General features: G+C 41.1%; 1 protein-coding gene across 2 annotated transcripts in view; it reads left to right on the top strand.

Moving 5' to 3' along the window:
• Positions 1-13,155, top strand: part of EZR (ezrin) — a 48,146-nt gene that overhangs the window by 27,566 nt on the left and 7,425 nt on the right. For both annotated transcript variants that reach the window (XM_077149393.1, XM_077149394.1), the window contains exons 4-8: positions 1,496-1,591; positions 2,504-2,778; positions 3,399-3,482; positions 4,584-4,730; positions 10,213-10,309. In XM_077149393.1, coding sequence (XP_077005508.1) covers positions 1,496-1,591; positions 2,504-2,778; positions 3,399-3,482; positions 4,584-4,730; positions 10,213-10,309 — 699 coding nt within the window. The remainder of the gene's footprint in view (positions 1-1,495; positions 1,592-2,503; positions 2,779-3,398; positions 3,483-4,583; positions 4,731-10,212; positions 10,310-13,155) is intronic.

Below are 13,155 nucleotides of genomic sequence, written 5' to 3'. Positions count from 1 at the left end.
AAATAAGAATTTAGCAAGATCAAGTATAGAAGCCTTTCCTAGGATTGTTGTTTTCCCATTCCTAATTAATTCAGTTTTCTCTACATATAGTCCCATACAAATAAAAGGCATAGGACATCACAAAAGACTTTGAAGTAAAGCACTGTGTAAAAAGTTACATTTTCCTTCATATTGTTCCACGATAAAAAATGTTGGTCATAGTTTTTTGTGTGTTTGTTTTTTCCCCCCCTTTTCTTTCTTTCCCCCTTTTGGTGGGGTGGGGTTAGTTCTTAGCATTTAAAAGAAATAGAGACTCATAAGGCTTTTAGGAGCACCTAATCCCCCATCAGATGAGGAAAGAGGTCCAGATCCGACGTTCGTTTGGAAATTCAGGTCTTTTAAGCAAGTACTTCAGAGACCTGTCATTTCTGTCGTTTCTAGTGTGTTTGGTCCTCTTTCCTTTTACATAGGGAAGCAACTGTATATTTGAAGAAAGGTTCCTTTACTTCAGAGATTTAATATTATGTGTCATGGGGTTTAAAATTAGATATCAAAGCTCTGGGACTCAGTTTTCATTATGTTTAAGAAGTGTCCACAGTAAGCTCTACCATCATTGGTTTCTGTCTCTAAGACATTTTTAAGAACTGGCTTGGAGCTCTCTCTATAATGGACCACAAGGAACTTTTTCTAGTACTGTGGAGAATTTTAATGTGAAATCCTTGCTTGCAAACTAGAATTGAGATTTTAACTTTTCCTATACTAGGATTTAAACTTAGCCTAAAGAATGCTGGTTGCCCCATAGCATAGGTAAAGCTGGACTCCATGGCCTACCTACCTCTTCTTATCCTCCTCACACTGTAAAAGTTTGCCACCAGTAATTTTCCACCTTTCTTAGGACTACTGTTTCTCACTTCTTAGTTACATCAGATTTCCTGGGCCACATGGCTGAAAAGCAAAAATGGGCAGCCAGGTTGCATGTGTGGTTCAGTGGTAGAATGCTCACCTGCCATGTGGGAGACCGGGTTTGATTCCTAGTCCATGCATCCAGAAAAAGAAAAGAGGGGGTTGGGGGCAGCCGCAGGAGTCCTGAGCATTCTTTTGCAACCCCAGTTTCCTGTGGGTGCATCTGATAGGTGGCATTCATCCCTGGGACACACCTTTTCCTGGCAATGCTGTGAGTGTATGCATCTCTCTGTAGCCCTAACTTGCCCTGGAAAGCATAACTAAGGACAATGGAGTAGAGGTCTGATGATCTTACAGAGAGAAATCTGAATCTGTGCAATTGGATATCAAATAAATTAAGTTTGGCAAAAGATACTCTGTGAGTAGTAAGTTAATTGAGACAGAGGTGGAGGATTGGGGGGAGGGCTGCTCTGTGTGTTCAATTAAGCAATTAAGTGTCTTGTTTTCTTGGGAACCCAGCTAATTCTGTGACCACTAGGCCATGCGATGGATAGTATAGGTAACTGCCAGGAGAGGATTTCTCATGGCCCACCCCTTTCTCTCTCTCTCACAGGTGGTTAAGACGATTGGCCTTAGAGAAGTGTGGTATTTTGGACTCCAGTATGTGGATAATAAAGGATTCCCTACCTGGTTGAAACTTGATAAAAAGGTAAATCAGGGTCAGCTGTTTATAGGCTGTTAATTGGTTATGGGTCTGCTCAGTTATACGTGGAACTCAGATGCCTTATTTTGTCTTTTCATTTATTTATATATTTATTTTTATTCCTTTTTATTTGTGTAAATGATTTACTATACAAAAAGGTAGGTTTCCAGTAAATGGGGGTGTTGTTTGGGAATTAGATCCTGGTATATCTCCTTAATGCTCACTCACTAAAGCAGTATGTTGGTTAATTGCTTAGCTTTTAGTTAACCTTGTTTTTTTGTTTTTTGTTTTCAGTGAGATTATTAACCTTATAAACCATGAATCACCCACTGTTTTCAGAGAACCTGTTACTGCTTTGTTTGAAACTGTGATAGATTATTTTCTAGTTCGAAAGATTAGATGATTTTATATAGCAATTGCAATGAAAAGCAATAAACCCAGTTTGTTTTTTCTTAAACTCTTTGGAAAAATACCACTTTTCCAAACCCCCAACTTTCGTTCATGTTACTGTAACAAGTCAAGAGAATGACTGGAAATGTGAGCAATTGGAGGAGAATGAGGAGTTAGTTCAGGTAAGTTCCATGGTCTACAGCCAGGTTCTCAGTTCATTAAGAGGTAGTTTCCAAGTTTGAGATTCTCTGGAATTGATAGCATCATCCCTGAAAAATGAGAGCTGTGGTGAGTGGGGCTGGTAAGTCTATTGCTGGCTGTTGCTAGACTTCAGATAAGTGTGAAAGTGCAATAAGACTTAAGGCTTTTTTGTCTTGCTTGCTAAAAAGGCCACTTTCAGAATAAATATTAATTTCTAAAAACTGGCCTAAGGAACCCTTTTGAGTCAACAGGGTTACTAACCTGTATTTCAGAAGTTAGGATTATGTATTTAGAATTTGTAATTGGACTTGGTCTTCTGTGGTCTAGGTGTCCGCCCAGGAGGTCAGAAAGGAGAACCCTCTCCTGTTCAAGTTCCGGGCCAAGTTCTACCCTGAAGATGTATCTGAGGAGCTCATCCAAGATATCACGCAGAAACTTTTCTTCCTCCAAGTGAAGGAAGGAATTCTCAGTGATGAAATTTACTGCCCCCCTGAGACTGCAGTACTCCTTGGGTCCTATGCTGTGCAGGCCAAGTTTGGTGACTATAACAAAGAGATGCACAAGTCTGGGTACCTCAGCTCTGAGCGCTTGATTCCTCAGAGGTGAGTGGAAGGTGGCCCTGATGTAAGAACAGTCGTGAGGGCCTTCAAAGGCCTGAGTTGAGTCTGAGAGACAAAGGTGGGAAGTCTGAGTACTTGATCAAGGTGAAGCTCCTTCAGGCTGGGACTCTAGTTGCTTACTGATATGTGAGTTTTCAAAGTCAAGGCTGTGACTTTGGTATATATATATTGACCTAGCAGAATGTTTTCCTAAGCCGTGATGAGTGACCTGAATATAGGCTCTTGAAATAAATAGAACTGGGAGGAAGAGCTGATAGCCTGATTGCCTGGCTCTTCCTCGTGATTCATTATTTGACCCATTAAATCTTTTTATTAACTAATGGTGATAGTCACATTAATGTATCCACTTTGGAGGCAGAGACCATTTAAACTTTTTTTTTTTAAGCAGGCAGTGGTTTGTCTTCTCAGAGCTCTAAACCTTTCAAGTTGATAGTCATACATAGAAATGCCACACCTTAGGAATAGAAAGAAAAGCTGTTTATGATGGTTTTATTTGAAATATAAGTAAAAATCTGAATGAAGGTGAAGAGACAGGCCCTGTGGCTCATGCTTCATAGCCTTTTAGGATGATGGTGCCATGTCCCCTTCCTTTCGTCCTCCAGGGTGATGGACCAGCACAAGCTTACCAGAGACCAGTGGGAGGACCGGATCCAGGTGTGGCACGCTGAGCACCGCGGGATGCTCAAGTGAGTGCCTACTGTGGCTAGAGTCTGGGTTGTTACCAGTCCTGTGCTTCTCTTTTTTCCATGAGACTCCAGTTAGGACTTTTGGAACATTTAGCCTTGGGAGCCTGCTGAGCTGAATTCCAGACACAGTACAGTGCCCAATGAAGTATTAAAAATTAAGTGAGCTAGAAGTGATTATTTTTTTCCTTACACAAAGCCAGGTACCTCTTGCCTTGGGGTAAGAAGAATTTTATTTAAGCCTTCCAGTCCTAAAAGGTTTCTCTCTTCCTTGTTTTAGACAGAAAGTCTTGTGTCTAAAACTCTTCATTTTAGTCAGGAGGGAGCATTGTTCACAGACAATTATGTTTCCCTTCTGTCAAAAAGATGCCATTGTTTATATTTCGTAAGTGTGTATAAATAGAAAAAAACTCTTTCAAGTGAGAAAAATTGATATGATAAGAGGCACAACCAAGGCATGAAGGAGGGATGTTATATGACTTTGAGGCTGTTTAATATGTAAGAAATATCCAGTTCCTCCAATTCTGGGTTTTATGGCCCAAGAACTTATTTTAGTCATTAGTAGTTATCTGTATTATCACAGTCTCAGAGGAGTCATGCGGTTTGGACCTCAAAACATTCTGCTCTGTAGAGTTACTTGTCTGATCCAAGAAGCATTTGTGGAAGGGAAAGTGGCATAAAGTTTACAGCAATGCTCCTAGTCAGGAGGGCAATGGGATCCCTGAAGCACTTTGTAGTCAAGAAAAAAGAAAGATCACGTCTAGTAATAAAACTTAACAGGAAAATCTTCTCTCTCAAGAGAAACCAGCATGAGTCAGTTCGGTCCTTTCAGGATGTGCAAATTATGTCTATGCCTCAGTATTATGGAAAGGATGGAAATCCTTCTTGGCCTTGCTTTCAGGCTGTGCTGTGGCTATCTTTTCACACCCACTTGTGTCTTTGCTCCTCGACTGGTGAGGTCTGTGAAGGGGCACTGTCTCCAAGCACACACCTGCCAGCCAGTTCTACATGCTTCACCTTAAATTTAAAACATTGGTTGAGGTTTTACTGTTTTTGATTCAGAGCACTACTAATGATTGTGCATGTTTTATTCTTCCAAATTAGAGATAATGCTATGTTGGAGTATCTGAAGATTGCACAAGACCTGGAAATGTATGGAATCAACTATTTTGAGATAAAAAATAAGAAAGGAACAGACCTTTGGCTTGGAGTTGATGCTCTTGGACTAAATATTTATGAGAAAGATGACAAGTGAGTTGAAACTTTATAATTATCTTTTGTGGGGTATTGGGCTTGTGAAAGAGTGGAAAAATTGGAAAATATGCACATGGATTATGTATTTTATTTTTGAGAAGTTGTGGGTTTACAGAACAGTCCTACATAAAATACAGGACCTCCCATAAACCATCACACCACCAACACCTTTCATTGGTGTGGTATATTTGTTACAATCGATGAGAGCACTTTTTAATAATTGTACTATTTTTTTTAACAGTAGTTATCTTCGTTACAATTAATGAAGGATTATTAAAATAGTACTCTTAGCTATTATCCACGGTTAGGTTTAGGTGTATTTTTCCCCATATTAACACTCTGTGTTAGTGTCTCACATTTGCTATAATCCATGAAAGAACTATGAACCCCACTCCATCATCTGTAATAGAGTTCACTATGTTATACAGTCCTGTTTTTCTTTTCATTTTTATACTTTAGTAACATATACAACCTAAAGTTTCCCCTTATAACCATATTCACTATATAATTTGGTATTATCAGTTATAGTCACAGTATATATAGTGCTACTATCACACATGTGGGTTACTCTTCATGTCTTTTTTTAGCAACTTTTTAGTTCAAAATATGTATCTCTAGTGGCTTTCTGACTGTGACATGGTCTAACTGGCAGCTGGCATCGAGGCATCATTTTCTCTTATGTCACCACAGGCCGTTTGATATAGCCCATGTAGCATGGTGGGAACTAACATTACAGGGGTCCAGCAGGGAGAAAGTGAGTGTCTATGACCGTACAGACTCTGAACTGTGTGATCAGAAGGCAGAATGAGATTTGCAGCTGCAGGAAGAATCCAGTTCCCTTGCAGGGAGGCCAAAGTGCCAGCCCCTTGTCAGTTCCCACCCACATGTAGCTATTACCTAGCTGCCCCAAACCCAGTACCTCAGGATCCAGTACTCATGTTAATACAACAAAAAACTATAGTGTTATCAAAGCTCTCAAGATTCTGCAAATAATACCTTTGTGCACAAAAAATTCAGCTGAGACCTCAGAACTTCAGAAGATATCCAAAAGCAGGCTGGGTTAGAGCTAGGAAGCCAGTACCATTCCTGTGGTCACAAATACTGCACATCTGCCCTTTTTCCTGCCCTTAAACACACAGAAGAAAAAATTCGGATTCGGTGAAGGCAAGTTTTCCTTAGTGGTTCTCTGATTTGTAAGGAAAGCCCAGATTCCAGACACTTTAGACAAGAAGCCACCTGAATTTAAGAGACAGCTGAGAACTGTTCTTTGTGAGAGGCAGAGGGAAGTTCCTCATTGTCCCTGCTCTGCCTGTCCACCATTGGCCTTAGCACTTTAAAGGGCTTCCCTAACAAATTCCTGGGGTGGCAAAGAACAGCAGTAGCTCTTGCTGAGCTGTTGTGGGGACAGGAAGGCCCCTGGGCCTTTGGCCAGGCCCAGCTCAGCCCATGACCTGGGTCCCTGCCTCCATGAATACAGAATACTGAGGCCTGGAGCTACCCAGGTGGGACCACATTTTCTGGTTCCCACCCCAGCATATGCTGTTCCTTTAAGTGATGGCTCTTCCACCTTTCTTGGGTGCCTCGCCCATCTCACCTATTCTCAGATGTTGTTGCTTCTCTACACCCCAAGCTGCCAAAACACCACCTTTCTGGAATTAATGAGGGGAGTGGCACTGCTTTTGGCAAATGACATACCCATATGGGATCTATCTATTATCCCAACCACATTTATACTTGCCAGAATCCAGAATGCAGATATATTTTTACTTGGAGTAGGGAACTGTCAGGCTTTTGGGACCCTCCACTTAGTGTCCAAATAGAGAAATTGCATTTGATGGTTGTGTACACACTTAGGCCCTGCAATGAGAGTCTCTTCCAGCCTCTGCTAGAAGAACTGATATCTGTTAGCGATGGATTACGTTACTTGATAGTACGTCTGACTTGGTTGCTTATCAGAACGTCATAGGAACTCTTTACAGAATCTGGAAGTGAGGTAGTGGCTTGATCTTTACCCCTATGGACCATGCACAGACTCTGGGTCTGCCCTTACCCTGATGTTGGCAGAGAGGAAGGACTGGGCTGGGGACATAGCCGACTCTTAGGAAAGCAAGGCCTTGTATCTTCCTGGGAGCCCCTGAATTTGAGAACGTGGCTTGTTCACACAGCCAGGTTTAGAGAAGCAGAATTCGAGAGTTGGAGAACAATCAGTGTCCTCATGGGAACATACATGGGAAACTGCCTGTGTCTTTGAACCAGTTTCTTGAATGACCAGGTTTTGTAATATAACCATGGCCAAGGCTGTCCAAACAGGTTTTTCCAGCTGCAAGGAACAGCCATAGGCAGGCACTTGCTGATGTCAGCCTGGAACTACCCCCTCCCACGTAACTGTTCATTCTTTCCAAATAAAGATTTGAGGTGAGTGCTTCATTCCACCCTATTTCTGCTCCTGCTCTCCTCACCCCACCCCCCTTTAGTAATGAAGCTGGCAGTTCTCTCAAGTAGGTTTTCTCCCCAAAGAAAATGCCAGGGTACTGGGCAAGCTTCACTTCCTTCCCTTCTCTTTGTTGAAGGCACACCCTCTTTTCAGTTATGAAAAAACATTGAACTAGACATCCAGTCAATTCCAAGTTCTCTTCATTTGAACAAATATTGACAACTTCTTTACCAGTATAACTAGGAAACTAAAATCTAAGGAATGTTAGGAGAACTATTTAACTGTATTAAGTGTTAAATTATCACTGTTGGTAGTAGAACTAACAAATAGTAAGAATAAATATTCTTGGTTCATTGCTCAGGTAAGAAGACTGATACATTGGGTTTGGAAATTGCGTTGTGTCCTGCAAGTAAACAAATAGAACTGTATTTTACTAAAATGCTTATCCTTTTTTTAATATTACATGTCTGTTAAGTCATCAAGTGGGAGCATGTAGAATTGAGAGCATTTAAAAGTACTTAGCTTCCTCCCCTGATTGGGCTCACTCCTCTGTGGAAGTGCTTGTGCTTCCTCAGAGGTATAAATCAGATGTTCTGGTTTACATTTTATTAGCTTCAGGAATGTTTAAGCATATTGTAATGGAACAACCTTTTAAATGTTATTTAAAATTTTAATATTTGTCTTTAGATTTATACACATATACCTATTTATATATAATTTAATTAATTATATCCAGTTTCTGAAATAGTGCTCACAGGCAGAGTACTCCTTACCACCCACCCCACCCCAAATTTTTTCTTGATTTTATACATAGGGTCTTTGTGCCCTTCTAGTCAGTGGTTTACTTTTGTGAGAAAGCAAAAAGAACTGTGTTGATTGTGTGCTGTGTATTTTTTACCAAATATGCCAGGACCATGGTTCAGACCATTCTTTCCTCTCTGGTCTTTGGAACTCTACCTTGAATGTGGAACAAACAGGATTTTCCAAATAGCCTAGTTAGGTTTTCTAAACATGTTTGCTGTTCATCCTTGGAATCAGATTCAGTCACCTCTGGTAAAGAGCATTCACCCTCACCTCAGATTTGTAGAGGAGAGGGTGTGACCTGCACTGTGTTTAGACTGTTGGTGTGTGGGGCCAGTGGGCAGTGATGGTGCTTTTGAATATGACAAAGGCAGGGTGGGTGGGGGGTTTGTCGGCCTGCCCATGTGTGAATTCTCTAGGATTAGCTCTAATATAAGAGGGCAAGTGCATCTTCTCTTCATTTAAAAATGATGGCAGAGCGTTCTGTGCCTTTGGGCTCCTGCAAACGAGGCTGTAACTTGGCTATTTCCCCGTCTGTGCAGCACACAGCAATCTCCAATCTACCCCACCACTCTGATCTTTTCTATGTGATGTGTTTAAATGGAGGTTAGATCCGATAGGATGGTGCTATAAAAAGGATATTTACTAAAAACTTTGGCACTTAAAGCCACTGCCTGGCCAGTACATGACTGTAAATTTGGCAGTAACTGATGTGTCCCAGTAGAGTTGCCTGTCTGGCCTAAGTTCCCTCTTTTGGCCTTCACAGACCACCACTGCTGCCCTGACCTGGCTTACATTGTCCTAGCAAGATCTGCATCATCCATCAGCTTCTTAGACATCTCAGTAGGCAGTAGATTCTTTCCTACCCCTGCTGTTTTCTAAATTGAAGAAATTTAAATTGAAAATTTTTGTGGGATACAGGGAAGGACTTTTTAAATGGCAGTATCTTTGAATGATGGCTTGATGTTCTTTTATTACTTCTGGAGTAGTATCCATGGTAAAATATGTTAAAGAATGGGGTGAAGGAGATAAGGAATAGAGGTATAGGGAGCATGAGATAAATTGTGCAATTTGGTCTTGAAATATTATGATGAACTTTCCTGGGAATACTAATTGAAACTCCAAAGTTCACTTAACACAGATTACCTTAGAAATGTTTTTGATCTTTCATTGGGGATGTACAATCTATGGATGCCATCTTGGAAATTGGTGATGGCACAGGAAGGTACTGGCCAGCCAGGGGAACAAATACTACTAATACAAGAGCCAGAAGAGCATAATCCATATGAAGCCTTCTCCATTATTCATTTATCCCCCTAAGTATATACTGAACAACCACTCAGTACAGCATGTATAGAAAACTCGAAGACATGATCTTTGCCGTCAGAGAGTTTGCCTGTCCAATTTTCAGAAAGTTAAATTGTAAGGCGGTAATTTTAAATGATCATGAGAAAATTGTTTGAATCACATAAAAGACTGCAGATTGAGAGGGAGAAAGGCTGTTGAAGGAGGGACTGTGAGATAGGCAGGGAGGGAGATGGGAGATCAGGACGCAGGTGGGTAAGATACTGTTGAGAGGAAGGGCTCATATTAGGAAGTTTGGGGCTAGATTAGAAGGCTCTTGGATGCTAAGTTAAGGGATATATATGGATTTTATCTAGTAGAAGTGGGGGTAGGGGCTAACCATTTTTGAAGAGGGGAGTGAATTGACTAATAGGGAAACCAGTTGTAGATAAGCCGATTGAAAGGAGGAACTCTGGCAGCCAGAAGCATACCGTGATTGCTGGCTGGGTGAGAGGTGGAATTAGGGTACTGATGTGGGAATCTTTGCGGGTAGTGGCTGTGGGAAATATTTTGAAGAAATGAATGATGTGCTTGCTTAGGAATTGAAGTTGACTTCAAGATTACAAGCCTTGGTAAGGGGAAACAATGAGAAGAGAGAAATTGAGAAAGACCATTGTAAATGAGAACGTACAGGGTTTCTTAAAGCATAATTTATCCTTACAAATAGCCACCCTGACATAACCTGGCACAGGTAGGAACTATGTAGTAATAGCATATGTGATATATTATGCATCCTGGGCTAGCTTTATATTTAAAAAAATTGAACTTAAAAAATGTGTAATAGATTTGCAAACCTCTCTGAGCCAATCCAAGCACATGTATGCGTATTTAAACATCCATTAACTATCCTCCTCCCCCCACTGCTTGTTTTTTGTTTGTTTGTTTGTTTTTAAACTTCAGGTTGACTCCAAAGATTGGCTTCCCTTGGAGTGAAATCAGAAACATCTCCTTCAATGACAAAAAGTTTACCATCAAGCCCATTGACAAGAAGGCACCTGTAAGTTCCTGTGGGTTCTAACCAGGGGTTACTGTTTTTCATCCTTCCAGCTAAATGAATTTTTATGATAACACCTGTATCTCTGTCTGTGTGACAAGGAGCCAGGATGCTCAGAATTACCTACCCATGTGGGGAGAGTACTGACAGGTACTTGGAGGGAAAGGATCCCTGTGCCAGTGGCTGCTCATCACAGTGTGAGAAGGCTGTTGGCAGTTAGATGCGAAGTTCTCTGTAACCAAAGTTTTCAAATAGTTCTTCATGAAGACCTTATGAAGAAATGGGCAGTTCTGAATCATTACCCTTTGCCAGATGATAAGCATTTCCCCAAATGCTGCATTTCTGATGTGGTACACCTAGGTGTGTAAACCACTAGCCCTCCCCCAAACTGTGCTTCTGATACCCAGCTGGACAAAGGGCAGATGGAAACTGCAAACCTCAAGGGCCAGATTTTGCCTTGTAGAGAAGTTAGAAAAGTTGAGATCATTTCTGGCCCCAGCGTGTTCTCTGTGCCTGGCATCGTGCCTTTGTTTGTGTGTGTGTGTGTCAAACGTAATTTTATTGAGATATTAATACACCATACAATCCATCCAAAGTATACAATCTGTGGTTCATAGTGTCATCACATGGTTGTGCATTCATCACCACGGTCAATCTTTGAACATTTGTATTACTCCAGAAAAAGAAATAAAAAGAAAAAGGAAAACCCCAAACATCCCGTACCCCTTATTCCCCCCCTTATTGGCCCCTGATATCTGGCAGGTTTCTTGTATGTATCTGCCTTGGCTTTTTCTCTAGCTACTCTCTGCGTCTGATCTTCTCTCACAGACCTTCCCATAGGTGCTGATGTGGAAAACTTCCTTCCACAAAGATAGGGCTGCTGGGACAGTTTTCCTGGGAAAGCTTAGATAGAAAGGGGACCGCACATCATATCTCAGAGTTTGAAGGGTATTGATTGAACTAATTGCTGAATGGACTCATTGCATTATGGAAATTGTTTGGGTTTTCTTGTTTGTTTTGCTAATATTTAAATCTTTAGCTATTTGCTGGGAACATTTAACACACATACACAAAGTTGTATGGTGGAATAGGTGAGGATTTTGTTTTCTACTCAGAAATCTTGTTCCTTAAAAATTGCCACTTGAAGAAATTCCATTATCCTCCTTAGAACTTGTCCTGAATTTTACCAAAATTAGATTGGAAAGGACTTTGTGACCTCATGTAATTTTGTTCCTTGGTTACAGTGTTAAGCTTAGGAGGCAAACATGGGCTGTGGGCCACACCTTGGTATCTGCTTAACCCTGCTTGGTTTGGGTTTGGGTACTGCTTGGTGATGGTAAACCCATTTAGAAGAGGATGTGGTGGGATCTTCCACTTATTTTTTCCTACTTATGGGTTAATACAGCATAATTTAAAATCAAGTCTCGACATTGTTATTTTCCTCTATATTGAAAATGTTCCCTGCTGTTTGTGAACTCTTGACTCCTATTCCATGGGCAGTTGCAGTTATTTAAAATTAAACTAGTATTTAATGCAGACTCTCATGCTCCGTGGTGACAGATCACGTTAATGGACAACCGTGCAGCATTACTGAACAGAGGTTAATAGTGGACTCATGAAATACAAGGCAGTGAGAGTAGGGCAGTTAAAATGGCAAGAAAATCCTGAAATCCCTTGGTAGGCTATCAGTGTAATGCCACTAATTTAACATTTGTTGGTAGTTGCAGTCTGGATTAGACTGTTTATAAGTTCGTTTGTTTTTTTAAATTGGGGTAAGTGTAGCTTTGAAAAAGCTGAAGAGTATCTCATAAAATCCCAAAACCATTTGTAATGCATCTGGTTGAATTAGCTGAGTATATTTTTACTACAGAGTAGCTTTATCTGAACCCACCACTGAAAGAAAAGAAAAAAAAAACAAACAAAAAAAACTGCTGCTGGTTGCATATTTTGTGCTACAATGAACAGCCCCTGCCCTCTCACTGTACATCCTGGTGGAAGAGGTGGACAAAACCAAGTAAAACAAATCATCTACTCCCAGGGTAGTGATCCTGAAACAAGTCTGTGATTTTACAATGCAGCAGAATAAGAAGCTGGCAAGTGTGAGGGACAGAGGCCCCATCATGTGGGGGTGCAGTTCGTGGGACAGGCGTTCCTGTTGTGTGACCTGTTACCACTGCTCACCTCAGGCTTTCTCACCGTGGGCAGAAGAGAGCCAAGTTCTCAGTTCACACTTCTACCGAGAATATAGAGAGAACCCCAGCAGTTGCAGTCATTCCACCTCTTATGTGCAAGGCCTGCCCTCATGGTCCTATGAGAAACAGAGTGGAGCTGCCCCTTATCCCTTTAGAAAGGGGCTTTTTGTTCCTGGGGCCTCCTGGAAAAAAGAAGGCTCTCAGGCAGTTAACTCTTTAATAACTTTTGAAATCCAGAAAAAAATCAAAACTCATATTTGACTGCGACCTGCTTTGTACTCAGCTTTTTCTTTTCTCTGCTACATTTGCTGGAGCTCCCTCTGATTTCTGTCTTCAGATTTGCCTTCTGACACCCCTCTACCCACCCGGCTCCCAGGCCTGAAGGGAGCCCTAATTGGGCTCATTGTGGGAAGGATGTTTCCTAGAAGTTCTGGTTAGTTTGGCTCCATGGCAGCTTTAAAGATTGCATTTCTGCCACTTCCTTTTCTCCCTTTCTGTATTCTTGGGGACTTGGATTCAGAAATCTTTAAATAAATACTGATTTTTAGGTTTTTTTGTTAACTTGAAGTCAGAAACCAGCTTGCTTCAAATTCTATGTAAGAAATTTCCTGCTTTCCATCTCTCTTCCACCTTACCCAGCTAAGTAGTAGCATTGCT

This window comes from Tamandua tetradactyla, chromosome 2 (genome assembly GCF_023851605.1).
Source record: "Tamandua tetradactyla isolate mTamTet1 chromosome 2, mTamTet1.pri, whole genome shotgun sequence".
NCBI classification, from domain to species: domain Eukaryota; kingdom Metazoa; phylum Chordata; class Mammalia; order Pilosa; family Myrmecophagidae; genus Tamandua; species Tamandua tetradactyla.
This window is presented reverse-complemented; position numbering and strand designations above follow the sequence as displayed.